The 14,310-nt window shown below is 39.0% G+C and overlaps 2 protein-coding genes across 5 annotated transcripts in view; both read right to left on the bottom strand.

The window, feature by feature from the left end:
• Positions 1-902: 902 nt before the first annotated feature.
• Positions 903-9,167, bottom strand: LOC116671672 (dnaJ homolog subfamily C member 7). The gene is made up of 14 exons (XM_032503069.1): positions 9,022-9,167; positions 6,196-6,284; positions 4,995-5,119; positions 4,750-4,863; positions 4,493-4,567; positions 4,027-4,145; positions 3,689-3,842; positions 3,170-3,334; positions 2,930-3,021; positions 2,766-2,839; positions 2,529-2,675; positions 2,269-2,424; positions 1,749-1,838; positions 903-1,624 (listed from the first exon to the last, which is right to left on the bottom strand). The coding sequence occupies exons 1-14, from the start codon at positions 9,090-9,092 to the stop codon at positions 1,587-1,589; spliced, it is 1,509 nt and encodes a 502-aa protein (XP_032358960.1). The 5' UTR covers positions 9,093-9,167; the 3' UTR covers positions 903-1,586.
• A 1,298-nt stretch (positions 9,168-10,465) lies between these two features.
• The window catches only part of LOC116671113 (zinc finger protein 385C), a 72,946-nt gene continuing 69,101 nt past the window's right edge, over positions 10,466-14,310 (bottom strand). For 3 of the 4 annotated variants that reach the window (XM_032502072.1, XM_032502073.1, XM_032502076.1), the window contains 4 exons: positions 13,121-13,495; positions 12,839-13,041; positions 12,551-12,649; positions 10,466-11,947 (listed from right to left, as the gene is read on the bottom strand). In XM_032502072.1, coding sequence (XP_032357963.1) covers positions 11,717-11,947; positions 12,551-12,649; positions 12,839-13,041; positions 13,121-13,495 — 908 coding nt within the window. In that variant the 3' untranslated portion in view covers positions 10,466-11,716. The remainder of the gene's footprint in view (positions 11,948-12,550; positions 12,650-12,838; positions 13,042-13,120; positions 13,496-14,310) is intronic. The other variant, XM_032502074.1, reaches the window with a different exon arrangement.

The raw sequence follows: 14,310 nt of genomic DNA, 5'->3' as shown, positions 1-14,310 counted from the left end.
ATACAGTACTTGAGTAAATGTACTTAGTTACTCCCTAATGGAATATGGGGAAAAAATATGATCAGATATGGGTTTTTAGTGTGTTTATATCTCTGTTGTATGTTTGTTATCAGGTCCCATTCAAAAAGATTTTAGGAGCTCATTTGGAGTTCCCTATTTTACGCGGCCTACATTTGATCATTGTACCTTCTGAAATTTTGGTTTAATGATAAGATGACGTGTGAATAAAAAATATAAAAATCAGAGTATTCCACAAATAAATTTCAAATAAGTCCAACATTACAGTAAAAGACAAGACTTTATTTTTCGCATAAAAAAAGCATGTCGATAATACTGTGAAAAGTTTTACAAAATGATACATAGTTCATTGAAAGAACAATTAACAATAGAAGCGTTCAACCTACTATCAGTGCCCCTTTTAAAACAGGTAGAACACGTAGGGAAAGGGCTGTACTGACAAAACGTGCATGACAAGTATGGCTGGATAACAGTTAGGTGAGATTGACGCTGACATAAAAGTATTTTGTGTTTGACGGGATGAAGAATTAACTTGCAAAAATTCAATTTTATTCGCTGGCCAAAAAAAGGTCCTGTGAAAGAACATAAACATGTAAATAGGTCTTGCTCTGCAGCTTTTGACTGATTTGTTAATTCTGGTAAGGCACCACTTAAATTTGAAAGGGACAGATGTTTGGTCGGTGCTTTCAAGTGAAAGGCGTAAGTATGCTGATTTTAGCCTGTTTTAGGGAAGGAATACAATACTTTGCACAATCTGAGAGCAAAGATGATGATGTGTTAAACACTTATAAATGAGTCTCTTAAAAAAGAAGGAAGACAAACACTTGCATTCTGCTGTATACAGGTAAGAATATACAGTACAATAAATATAAATAGACCAAGGGAAGACTGAAGAAAAAAAAATTTTATGGACACAAAACGCTTTACATTCGATTCAAATATACAATGCAGCATGGAGAAAAAACAAAAAAAAACCTGCACGTCTACTCTATATTTGACAAGTGAGCCAATAAAACCTGAACAAACGCTTGCGAGAGACCGGCGTCCTAAACAGGCTGTCCTGAGGTCAGTTTTGACATCAAACTTCCACAGTACATTGACACTCTATAGAGACATGCTATCCCAGGAAAACCTTAAAAACGTAAGCCATGTTATGTCTTCTAAAACTAATCAACCATGATGCTTACACTTTCAATGTATTTCTTCTTACTGATCACTTTAATGATGGTTGAGGCAGTGTTACAAGATTTTATTTAATGTCATTTTGATTTTGGCAACAGGAACATGCTCTGATCAGCTGATCCAAACCTCTTAAAAAAAAAAAGACTTCTTAAGAACCTTTTTTTATATACAATGATAATTCTCAACTTGAATTATCCTTCCCACTGTTTGTTAGCATCAATGCGAGGAGTAAATTTAGGAGTGAATGTGATAATGAGAAACCTCTTGATCAAGAATAGTGGGGAGATTTTGTAAGACACTCAGGAGTATGAGCATCATGAGGTAACTGTGAGTCCATTTTAATTTTGTCCACTGCGGGGCTGCATTTTCCAATATGCTCCTTTACTTTAGCCAAATTGGAAAAAGAAATTTCCAGGTCCAGAGTCTTGAAAAAAACAAAAACAAAAGGTAAGTTAATATGATGCACTTTCTCTGACAGATTTTTCCATGATTCAATAAACTAGTGGATTTCCAAACTTGGGAAAAAAACAAAAACAAAAAAAACATACCTGGACTGGAATCAAAACTATATCCTCCTCCTCCTCCTCCTCCACCATGGCCGCCGAAGAAAGCCCTGAAGATGTTGTTTGCATCAAAATCTAAAGAAAAAGCAAAGGCAAAAATATAGCGGGATTAGCTGGTGATGATGAGTTTCAGGAAGAACAAGATGGAGAAATGGAGTGAAAGTTGGAATATCCACCAAAACGTGAAATTTATGGATAAAAAATAAAGTTATGATATTACATGTACATATGTATTGTGAATAATCTGTGAATCGGCTGCATTTTTGTGGTGCTGGAATAATCAGAAAAAATTGTTCAAAACTGGGAAGATTCACAATGCATTAACATTGTGTGATAGGGCATGCCTCAAGTGCTTTTTTAGTTTGAAATGTATGCCTTTAAAATAAGTCATATATAAAAAAATAAAAAAATAAATAAAAACTGATATGTTCTCTTTCAACCCACCAATGACCTACAGGTGGAATGTAAATCTAGCCAAAGAAAAGAAAAGACTAAAAGCAGTCACCTCCGCCATCACAGGAGCTTTCATCTTCCAGGTCGTGTCCACTATCGTAGCGCATCTTCTTCTTTGGGTCAGAGAGCACAGTGAAGGCCTCGCCCACCTCCTTGAATTTCTTTTCCTCCTCCTTCTGCACCTCGGGAGTTGCCGCACTGTGGCGGTCTGCAACAAGATGATACAATTACGTGTTTTTTTTTTTTATTTAAATCATCAAATGTATCCAGAGTTGGTTACATGCATGTCTGTGCAAAAACCAAGAGGCCTACCTGGGTGGTGCATGAGGGCCCGTTTGCGATAGGCTTTTTTGATCTCGTCCTCGGTGGCGTTCTTGCTGACCCCCAGCACCTTGTAGTAATCTTTCCTTTTGCTCTTCTTCAGCTCCAGCTGTGCTGTCTTCAGCAGATGTTTGTGATCTAGAGGGATAAAATGTGTGATTGAGTGAAAACCTGACCAGCTAGTGTATCAGTTAAGACAGGTAAAAATGAAGAAAGACACCTGCTTACCTGATGTTTTTTCTGTCTGGTAAACTTTTTCATAGTCTCGTACGGCCTCCTCATACTGCTCCGTGTTCATGTAACTATGGGGTTATACAAAGTACACACTCAAAACCTGCACAATGCGGAACATACACGAGGAAAAATGTACTCATATTAAATGTGTATCATACCACTGAGCTCTTCTTAAGTAGGCCTTGATGTAAGTGTCATCTAGTTTGATTGCGCTGGTGCAGTCATCTATGGCTTGATTAAGTTTCTTCAGCTGTTGATGAGGAAATAAGAAAATGTATGAATGGATGAGTAAGAACAGCCCAAGCACTGTGCAAGGTTGCTACTTTTAAACAAATAACCAGACAGCATTATTGATCAAAGGCCTGTGACTAGCAGTTTGCTGATTCGTTGCCTTTGACCTTTGCTCCTGCCGTGGCTCTGTTGCAGTAGAGTTTAGCGTTGGTCTTGATGTTGTTGGGGTCTATTGTCAGGGCCTCAGTGTACAGCTGGTAGGCGGCTTCATAGTTGCAGTTCTTAAATGCCTGATTGCCCTCCTCTTTCTTGGCTTTTAAGGCTTTGGCATTCTGATTTAGAAAGAGAACAAGTCATTAGGTTCCTCCTACAACAATTTACTCACACTTGCAGTGAAATGTAAGCCATGTTAAAGGTGTTCTCTGTATTTCAGCATGTCTCGAACCGTGGATTTACTGTGTTGAGCTGCCTTGTCATGTATGTGAGCTGTAGGAACAGATATGTTTTAGTCTATTTGTGTTAGCCTTTAATAAATAAATAAAAAAAAAAAAGGTGCACTGTGGAGTTTTCTTTTAAACATACAAAAGTTCTGATTACATTCAATGTTTTGCCTCACAAAACTGCATTGTGTGTAGGCTTATACATCAGTGTTTGCATCAAAAAAACATACTCATATTGAATCTTACCCTGCAGGCTAGCCGGGCCTTTTCGTGGTCAGGTGCCATGCGCAGAGCCTGAACAAAGAATTGTACAGCTTTATCGATGCAGTCCTCGTAGTAAAGACACAGGCCTCGGACGTAGAGTGCGTCTGCGTTCGTGGAATCCATTCGCAGGATATCACTGTAAAAGAAAGTTTTGTTTTCATCTGCTGTGAAGAATCTGTAAATCCATTCCATCCTTCTCATTGGAAAGCGACTAAAGCAGACCTTGTACTCATATTAAAATTGTATATGAAGCCAAGAATGATTTGCATAACTGTAACAAAACAATCCTACACCATGAAGCTACCACTGGATGTACCTACCTCGCTACAGACTGGGCTTCTGGATAGCGTCCCAACAGAGCCAGACACTCGGCCTTGAGGATTTTGAAGCGGTGGCAGGCAGAAGCCACAGCTAAGGCCCGGTCCATGCAGTACACCACCTGGATCAGAACAGGGTCAATTCACCTGTTACACTATCATTTCATTCATTCATGAAAAGAAATGGAGATATTTGCAGCTTTGTAATAGCTAAAAATTTGTTTAATTATTATTCAATGTAAAAAATGTTTATTGTTTAGTCAAACAAGCTGTTCAGTGTATCTTAACAACTTTGACAGACAAAATGCGTGTGTGTGCGTGTGTAATAAGCACCAAAATTAAGCACAATTTGACAGATTTTTCCATCATCTATTTGATTTGTTGAGGAAATCTCTCTCTCATATTTTCCAGCTAACTGACCATAGAAATAACTTGGAAAAAGGTGAAAAAAGAAAATGGGTGTAAATACCTTTCTGAAATCCCGCTTCTCAAAGCCAAAATCTGCCTGCCGTTCGTACTCCAGTAGAGTCCCTGCAGTCTTATTCTAAAATATAACAACAATCATCGATCAATCAATCAATCTTTCTTTATAATGTTAACAGACGTGTTTAAAGTGCGTTATTCAGTCTTTAGTTCCAAGACTGTGATTAGTACGCAATTCAATTCAATGCTTTCCTATAGTGTAATTGCATTAAATAATATGCAAAAAGTTCAGGTGATCCCTACCTCCTGCTCGGCCTCTTTGTTGCTGGGCTCAAGCTCCAAAACCTTTTGAAAGCAGCGATTGGCCGCCATGGCATTTCCCAACAACAGGTGGCACTTGCCCTCACGTAGATGACCCTGTGGGACAGGAGGGGCACAAGACTTTGTAAACAACTGTATATGTTACTCTCTATTCTGCAAGGGCAGCAGGGGTTTTGAGACAAAAAGGGGCGGGCAAAGATGAGAATGTAGATGAAGTTCAAACCGACCTTCATGAAACAGTCATCCAGGCGCACAGCCTGCTGGGAATCTTCTAGGGCCTCTCGAAAGCGACAAAGCATCATGAGGGTGGCTGCCCTGTTGCCATAATAACTGGCATTTTTGGGGCTTACATCTTGAGATGAAAGAAGAAGAAAAAATGTCAAAATCTGATATGTGGGTAGAAATTACAGCTAAATATACTGTACGTCCATACAAATTGCAGCAGTCAAGTCTTAAAGTAGATGTACGACAAGAGGAAATCATCAGCATTTCTCGACTGTAGAGTATAAACCAGTGTTTCCTCTATATTGATTTTGTGGTGGCGGCCTGCCATGGCAAAAATGTTTTGCAGCCACGGAATAAGAAAAAGGGCAGGTGCACAATGTAGTCCGGGTTGCCTTTTAAATGACCCTTCCGACATAATGCAGCCCCCGTTGGCTGCCGCTCACATTGCTATTTAACAACCAGTAGAAATATTCAGAGGTTATTTGGCCCGTCTAGTTAAACTCCACATACTGTTGTGTTGATGTAGTTTATTGTCAAAACGTTCAATCTATTCCAAGTCGACTATTAAACGAACAGCTCCCTCAAAAACGTCACCGCGATGGGTTCGTTCTAATTGAACAACCTTCAATTTGTCAGTTTTGTCAGCTCATCGTCCTGATATCAAACATCAGGAAACATTAAAATGGTAAGTGAGTCAGTGTACTGTAAAATAAATTGTAAACATTCTATGGATGTAGTCATTTGGGTTTTGATTTCCCAATGAAGAATTTCTTGTAAAATTAATTTTGTAGACTCGTTGTAAATGTTAAGTCTTGAAATTATTTTATAAGGAATGAGATCAAATTGGAAGGGTGTTAAAGTCTGCATGTACAGTTAGTATGAAAGTGAGTTGCCAAGGCATGTTTAAATAGTCTGAAAAATGAAATAGAGCAAATATTTACTGTTAAGTAAGTAATTGCCCTATAGTTTCTCAGAAAATACAGTTCCATCACAACTGAAAATATGCCTGCGTGTGAATAGAGGTGAATGAATATATTTGTCTGCAGCACAGTGTCAGTTGTTCCTTATGTAAAACATTTGGCGGCGGGGCGCGGGGGAGGGATGGGGTTGTTCGGACAGACTTGGACCAACTTCTAAAAGAAATCCTAAAGGAAACACTGTAAACAAATACTGATCAATAGGTTAAGAGAAGTTGGTGGTCACCTATGGCCTTAGTGTAATAGTTGAACGCCTCAGAGTATTCTTTCTTGCTGTAGAATGCATTCCCTTGCTCTTTGAAGCCTTCGGCCTGACTGCAAAGAGAAAAGAAACAGAAACCAGACAGTAACTAGCTGATGCAGTATAAAACAAACTGTTCTGAAGTTTATTGAAATTGAACTGGAGACAAAAGGCACCATAAAAAAGTGCAGTTTTCCACTGATACTCTCTTTCAGCTAACTAAAAAACCCCGAGTGTATTTACAATGTCTTTATTGCGCAAGTTTGATTTACCTAATGCCTTCCAGCCTAATGGAAAATCTTTGTTTGGTACAGATCTTTGAAAAAAAGAACAAAAAAAACCCCACCATGATCCTTTTAATGGATTTTTCAATTAAAAAAAAATAACATCAATGATGCAAAAATTATCATTCCCGCCAATATTGTGATTCATATTACAATTGCAGTATTAGCTTAAATAATTGCAATTAGATATATTTCCCAAATTGTTTAGCCCTACAACCAATTAAAGGCACGGTTGGTAATACTTTCCAATATAAACTTTTTTATATATTTCTCAAAATGGTCTTTACACACCGACAGCAATCAATAACGTATGAGCTTTTAGAAGGAGTCAAAAAGCTGGAGTACATCTGATGTAATTCGTTAAAAACTTCTACCAATCAAACCGAACGGGCCGTTTTTTTTTTTTTTAATCAAATGGTTTGCTCATACTCATTTGTATTCTTCAGAGACTTTGTTGCAAATGAGGCAGAGCCTGATAGGACTGGAGAGTGGTGTGTTACACCTGGAACTGGGACAGCAGAGCGTGGTACATACTGTACAGTCCTGATAGCTGTAGTACTAAACATAGCAGTGAAATTCACCTGCTGCAGACCTTTCAGAAAGTGCCAAATGTTAAAGGGCAAATCAACGCTGATTCACATACGGGAAAAAATGCTGTGCTGCTCACTGTGGGCTGAAACATTTAATAGTGTTGCTATTAACGCTGCAACCCAGTCAGTGACATAGCAGTGAATGTGTTCCATCAGCAAAATGGTTAACTAATGCAATCAGATAGATCAAATTCAGCAGTTAGTCTTAAAAAAGGCCAAGATATAGGAAGAAGCACGGATTCCTTAGCATGACTTGTTCATTTCAACATGCTTCTGCCATGGCAGATAACAAGCAAATACACCCTTAGTGTGTAAAAACTTTGAGAGACAATAACAGAATTTTTATTAATAAAATTGTATAATTCTGATATAGCATGCTGGGACAGAAATTAGAAGATACATAGGTTTTAGCTTAGAATGACTACAACAATGTCCAGCAATGCTCTATTGCTCATCTTTCCTTGATATGGTAACAGCAGAATTTTGTTTAGTACAAAGGTTGCCACAATGCAAATCTTTGACATAACTAAATTCACAGTAGAACATATTGCTATTGTCTATTATCTGTAAATATAGCACTAACAGTTTGAGACATTGCCAACTCACTTATTTTGGTACTTTGGATTATTTCAAATCACAAACAACTGGAAAAATCACTGATTCCTATATTTTATATTTCACATGTGGCACATTGTAAGCCCAGTAAAGTCTACCTAATATTCATTAGTAATTGTTATGTGGACATTTTAATTACACATGTTAACATTCTTTTATGTATTAGCACATGTGTTACTTCACATTTTGCACAGATCACATAATGTGACAAGACACCAATTGAATGCAAAATGTAACATTACTGTCAAGGTAGATTGCCTACCAGAGAAGTACATTTTGGCTTGCTTTAAAAGGTCAAATATTGTAAACAGTGAGACATCCACGATTTTTTGGGATTCTTTCCTTGTAAAGCAGGTTGAGGGGCTATATAAATACTTCCAAAGTATTAAAATGCTCAATCCACAGAGAAAAGCACAAAGCCCATATTAAGAAAGTGTTCTTTTAAACAATCTGTCAGGAGTTCTGTACAGTTGTGATGTCACTAGAAAGTGCCATTACAGTGCCGTCACTGTCATGACCCGGCTGCAATTACGGTACAGACATCACGAGCGCAGATGTGGAAGACTGTAAACGTTGACCAATCAAAAACATTTTAACGTTAAAGCATGTAAATATGACTTAGGAAAAAAGTATGACCCTGAAAATTAACATAATATGACACTTTTAACTATTGAAGAATGTCGCATCACAACACTGACTATTAACATTAGTGAGACTGTTAATGTTTTTAATGATTTGAAGGTTAACTTAGGTAATTACGGTAACTCTATCTGATGGTTTGAGAACCAAGTCCAACTAATGCCATCTATTTACCGGTATGCCACTTCTGGAACTTTCTCGAAAACGGACTGCTGACTTACGGTCCAGAAACAGACTGTAGCTAGTGATGTTTTGGTCTCAGTAAATGTTTCCGTACCAGCAGGTCTATTGACCCAATAAGTCTCAAAATACAATATAGCTGTTAGCTGAGAAGCATGTGTCAAGACACGCTAATTATCTTAGCTAACGCTAGGTTTCCTTGACGAATAAGTTGCGAAGCAAAATAAATTTAAAGAATCCACCAAATGTGGTCTAATTTGAACTGTCGAAACTATGATGAAGCCAACAACTACAAATCAAATCTAAGATTTAAAGCTAAATGTGCCGTTTTCCCCGGACTGATAGGTAACGTTAGCCTGGTTAGCTTGTCCCCGAGCTGATAACGGCTGTTGTTCCCTAGCTCTGTCAGGTAACGGTTGAGTTCAGTTAGTGAATCACGGGGTATTTTCATATTAAACGCGCAGCACAACAAAACACAGCGGACAATTATATATATCTTTTACCGATCCATGTCCTCTGGATTGTGGATTTGAGGTTCTGTGTCCACCGGCACGTCGATGTCAACAGCAGCCATTTTTTTCTAGAAAGAACGATCACGATCCGACGTCATTTCCGGGGACTTTTTTTTCTTCCTCTTTTTGTACGGTCATGGAAAACAGATTAAAAAAGTATCAAAATATAAGATGTTTTAATCATAGAGTGTATCTATGGTTTTAATTTAACTTTCTCAAAGCAGGACCTTTGAGGAATGCATATTTTAGCTTTTGAAAATAAATGTTACAAAAAATGAATTAAAAAAACAACCAGAAATGTGCTGCGGTTTTACCCATAGACAGTTAAAGACGTTTTACCCAGCAAACCTTGCCAGAGTCCATGAAGCATTTAAATATATTTTCAACTACCCCATAAGCTTCTACTTGTAATCATTTTTAAATCAACGAATGATCAGGCTGCTATCACCAGGATTTAAAGGATGATTCACAAATGAACAGCTGGACATGCTCTGGCTTTGTGTATATTAGACATTCTCCATATCAAAACCCCCACTTCTAACTCTATCATGCATGCTTTTCGTTAAAAAAAAAGCATTAACTCTGTTTTTATTTACAGTTAATCTCCTCCTACGAACATTCTACAATTGAATGTCAAAGAATGCATTAAGTCACAATGATATTTGTAGAGATGCGAACAGCATTATCTATCCCAAAGTGACTAAACATGATTTTAACTTGGGTTAGTGCATCAATAATAAAGAGATTTAGATGTCTTTATATACACTACCATTATTATGAAAAGCATGTTTTTTGTACACTATCATTATTATGAAAAGCATGTTTTTTGTACACTATCATTATTATGAAAAGCATGGTAACTACTCCTTTTCACAATTTGCTGGTTGTTAGATAGATACAAATGTATATTGCAGGAAATAGCATTGGCATCTCGCTTGCTATGGTTATCCTATCTCTTATGTACATAATACCACTAGAGAGCACTAGAGTATCATAAAGTACGGGGGTCAGCAATGACTTTGTTACAAGCCACAACAGCAATGCTGGTATTGTTTTTCACCTTGTGACTCTGTGTGTGTCACAAGGTGACTGCAGTTGGAACTACCACAGAAGAGGTTTTAAGTACTTTGCAAGGTGTTTGTGTCTGTCTGTCTGTCTGGGTCACAAATCTTTACAGATGGTGTGTAGTTGAGATCAAAATGGAAACCGAGTTCAAAGTTGGATGTGGTAAAAGCACACCTATCTTGATCTGCATCGTGATCTGAAATAAGAACAGTGCCAAACTGACGATACAAGTTGTAAATGACTGTGTGCCTTGATCAAGGACCTTTAAGTGTTCTTCCTGATACCTTTATTCATACATGAAGTAGGCCTATATTATCCGTAATAAAAGCTTAAAGAAACTTATATTTGCATATAAAGAAACTACCACAACTTTGTAAAAACAGAACTATTTATAAGTTCATATAGAATACAGTATTGACATTTTCACCACATAATCATTTACATTATTGCAATTGATGCACAGTTACACTAGTCATTCATTTTACCAGGTGATACTTTAAAAATACATATTGCTTAGGATGGTTCAGCACTATCAGGTGGGAGTGGTTTTCTAAAGTGAAAGAAAGTTGTTTTTTTATCAAGCTATATAAAAAAATAACAGGTTTATAAAGACGTCAAGGACATTTAAATGTTGTGGATAAATCATTATATATAATTTTGAGGGAACAGCACACATCAGCCTGTCTCTTTATATTGCACAAACAGCATCAAGCTGTTGCTCAATCACAACTTATTCATCCACACAAGTTTTTTAATTTTATAACTTTAAATGAAACAATTGCACTGTATGCATTATATGTAGTTTGTCTCCATATGGCGAGTATTCTTGGCATCATATCAGGATGGTGGTTGATTGTCACTTAATAACACAGAGAGCAAGAGAGAAACACATACAAAGAGAAAAGAAATGAATGTATATATTTATCTTAAATAAATTATTTAACAAAAATACATCCACATAAGACAACGGCTGTAAAGATATACATTTGTTGAGATGCACTATCCTTAGCAATCCAAAGTTATAAGTTTCCTTTGTCTTTTCATTGGTGGAGGATGGTGATATGGAAATAGCCACTTCCATGGGAGACACAATCTGGACTTTCTTGATCTTGTTTATAAAGACTGAAGCAGGAATGAAGTATTGTACTTGTTCTCCCAGAGTACAACTAGAAAGCTCTAAAATTGAAAGAATTTTGGCAACAAACACTTAGTAACATTTACACACCCTAGTGTATTATATCATTGTCTTTTATATTAAACTAAAAGATGCTAGTCATTATGGCTTCCAGAGGGGTCCAGACCCGGGGACATGCACTCAACAGTTTGTTGAGGGGAAACAGCTGAGCGATGGTCCTTCCATTTTTAAAGGGGTGGAGACACTGGTCAGTTAGCACTGAAATCTCAATCTACTATAATACTGTGCATACTGTTGTTACAACTTGAAACTGCCAAACTTGACATGTTTACATGCTGCCATCGTAGTCACTGCACTGTGTCCTAATGTCCTTCAGGGGATCCTGTGCTTTGTACTTACTGACCAAGCTAAGATTGTCTGGTTGTCCAGCTTTGGCTAGTTTAGGTCCACTGTACTGTAAGTCCTCCAGCCTAGCCTGGCTCATTGCTAGTAAGGAGAGAAGATAATAGGAGCATGTGTGGCCCTCAAAGGTCCTGGGGCAGGCCTAAAGAGTGTGGGGCTGATCAGGGGACCATGGATGAAGGCTGTGGGACCCGGCGGCAGCCGTAGTGCCAAGGGTCCAGACGCCATGGTGCACAAGGCAGCTTGATTGAGGGGGCTGGTCAGGAACCCTGCCGGCAAGGCCTTAGATAGCTGCTTGTGCAGGGCCAGTTTAGTCTGAAACCAAAGACAAGATACATATTTATTCTAAGTGTCTAAATTCAAGCTAGCAGCTCTGTGAAGCTGTACTTAGACACAGTGGTGCTTTGAGCTAAATTATGAAATCGGCATGCTACTAGAATTTGCTAATTACCACTAAACATAATTTACAGCTAAGTTACATAGAAATGTCAATAGTTTTGGTCATAGACCAAAGTATAGGATAAATTAAAATGTTGGCCTGATGATGGTGTTAGATAAAAAAGTTAAAAGATCACAAAAGTCTGGGTTAGGGTTAGGGTTATGTCCGTACAAAATTAGGATATTTCAGTCCAGATCAAAGAGATGGTGGTAGTAGTAATTTATATATATATATATAAATTACTACTACCACCACTTATATTGTATATATACTTTGTATAAATACAAAGTATATATACACAATATATATACAGTATATATGTTTTATTTGTATCAACCACTAGCCATATCATACTTGCATACTTTGTGTGTGTGTGTGTGTGTGTGTGTGTGTGTGTGTGTGTGTGTGTGTGTGTGAGTGTGTGTGTGTGTGTGTGTGAGTGTGTGTGTGCGTGCGTGTGTGTGTGAGAGACAACCTACCGCTAAGATAGCACTGGGCTGTAGTTTATTATAGGGGGTGAACTTCGCCTTGACAGGCTTCCCAGCCAAACGCTCTTTGTGTCTCCTGCTGCTCATGTGCTAAAAGGGGACAACAATATAAAGTAAGTTTAAAGATCTAACAAACCAAAGAGTCAGCAAACTGGGTAGTTTTCTTTGAGAACACATGGATTTGGGATTCCATATTTTTTTTAATTTTTATACTGTGGTCAAGGGTTTATACAAAAGTAAAGTCAGTCACATTTAGTATATCAGGATAAACCCACATACCTGCTTCAGCTGTGTCTCTGAGTTGACGGACACCCGACACATTTCGCAGTGGAAGGGCTGGCTAGATACACCCACAACCGCTCTGGTCTTGCTGCTCATTCGCTGCTTAATTCGGCTGGTTGGCCTGGGCGATGATGTCATCTTGACCCTGCGTTGTGACTGGCTGCTGTTGGGACCATCAATCATCTGTTTATGCTTCGAGCCTGATTTAGCCAAACAGAGAGGTGGACTATCAGAATCCTTAATTAACCAACATAATATCAGTAGTATTGCACAACATACCACTACAGTGAGCCTCCAACTGTGAGCTGGAATTGACCGTCACTTTGCACGTAGGACAGTGAAGAGGTTTTTTGTTGCTCTTGGCCTCTATAGCCTCTTCCACCTTCACCACCTCGTTCTCCTCACCTCCCGTGGAGCTCCCCTGAGGGTCAGAGTGTGGGGCTGAACCGGTGGCCGAGCTGCACCCTTCCACGGTTTGATTATCTGAAGGTAGATCGGAAAGCTGAGAGCCAGGGGATGTCAGTGGGGACAGCTGAGGAGAGCGGAGTGAGGAGGAATCTGTGGATGACGGCTGTGAGGACGGAGTGTGTGCCGGCAAGCTTTCCTGGCCGCTTTCTGGTGTCTGCTGTGCAGGTTGGGAAGAAGTACTTGGGCCTGTGGACGGATAAATAAACACAGAAGTTTCACTATGAGCCCATTTACACTTGGTATAGCAATATGATATTTGTCTTGGTATATTCTATATCTTTTATTTTTATAGGACAGCTTAAGACCCTGACACACCAACCCGAGGGCTGACCGTTGGACTGACCGCCTCCCCAACTCCAAAAAAGTGCCTCGGAACACACTGAAGCAGTGCCGATTGCCAACGGCAGCTGATTGATCTGTCTTCAATTCAGATCAACAAAGGTCAGTTTAAAAGATTTCTGTCAGATTTTGAGAGAGTCTAGTCCCGCTCATCCCTCTTGTCATTTCCAGGTTAGCACTCCACCAATCAGATTGGTCATTGTCCCACTGCCGGCAGTGCCCGCCTTCCGACTGAGCATGTCAGATCGGCCAAAATGAAGGCCGACGGCCCCTCCGACGGACAACGGCACGGAACACATCAAACAGACTTGAGTCACTGACCTCGCCAGACTGTCTGATGACCGATTATTGGGTTGGTGTGTTAGGGCCTTTAGGGGGGGGTTAACACTATGTAAATGTAAATGTGCTGTATTTATATAGCGCTTTTCTAGTCTTAACGACTACTCAAAGCACTTTTACATCATACAGGATACATTCACCATTCACACACATTCAAACACTGTGGCCGAGGCTGCCGTACAAGGTGCCACCTGCTCATCAGATAAACACTCACACACATTCACACTCCGATGCGCAGCATCGGGGGCAGCTCGGGGTTCAGTATCTTGCCCAAGGACACTTCAACGTGGGACTGCAGGGCCAGGGATTAAACCACCAACCTT

This window comes from Etheostoma spectabile, chromosome 21, assembly GCF_008692095.1.
Source record: "Etheostoma spectabile isolate EspeVRDwgs_2016 chromosome 21, UIUC_Espe_1.0, whole genome shotgun sequence".
In the NCBI taxonomy this organism is placed as follows: domain Eukaryota; kingdom Metazoa; phylum Chordata; class Actinopteri; order Perciformes; family Percidae; genus Etheostoma; species Etheostoma spectabile.
This window is presented reverse-complemented; position numbering and strand designations above follow the sequence as displayed.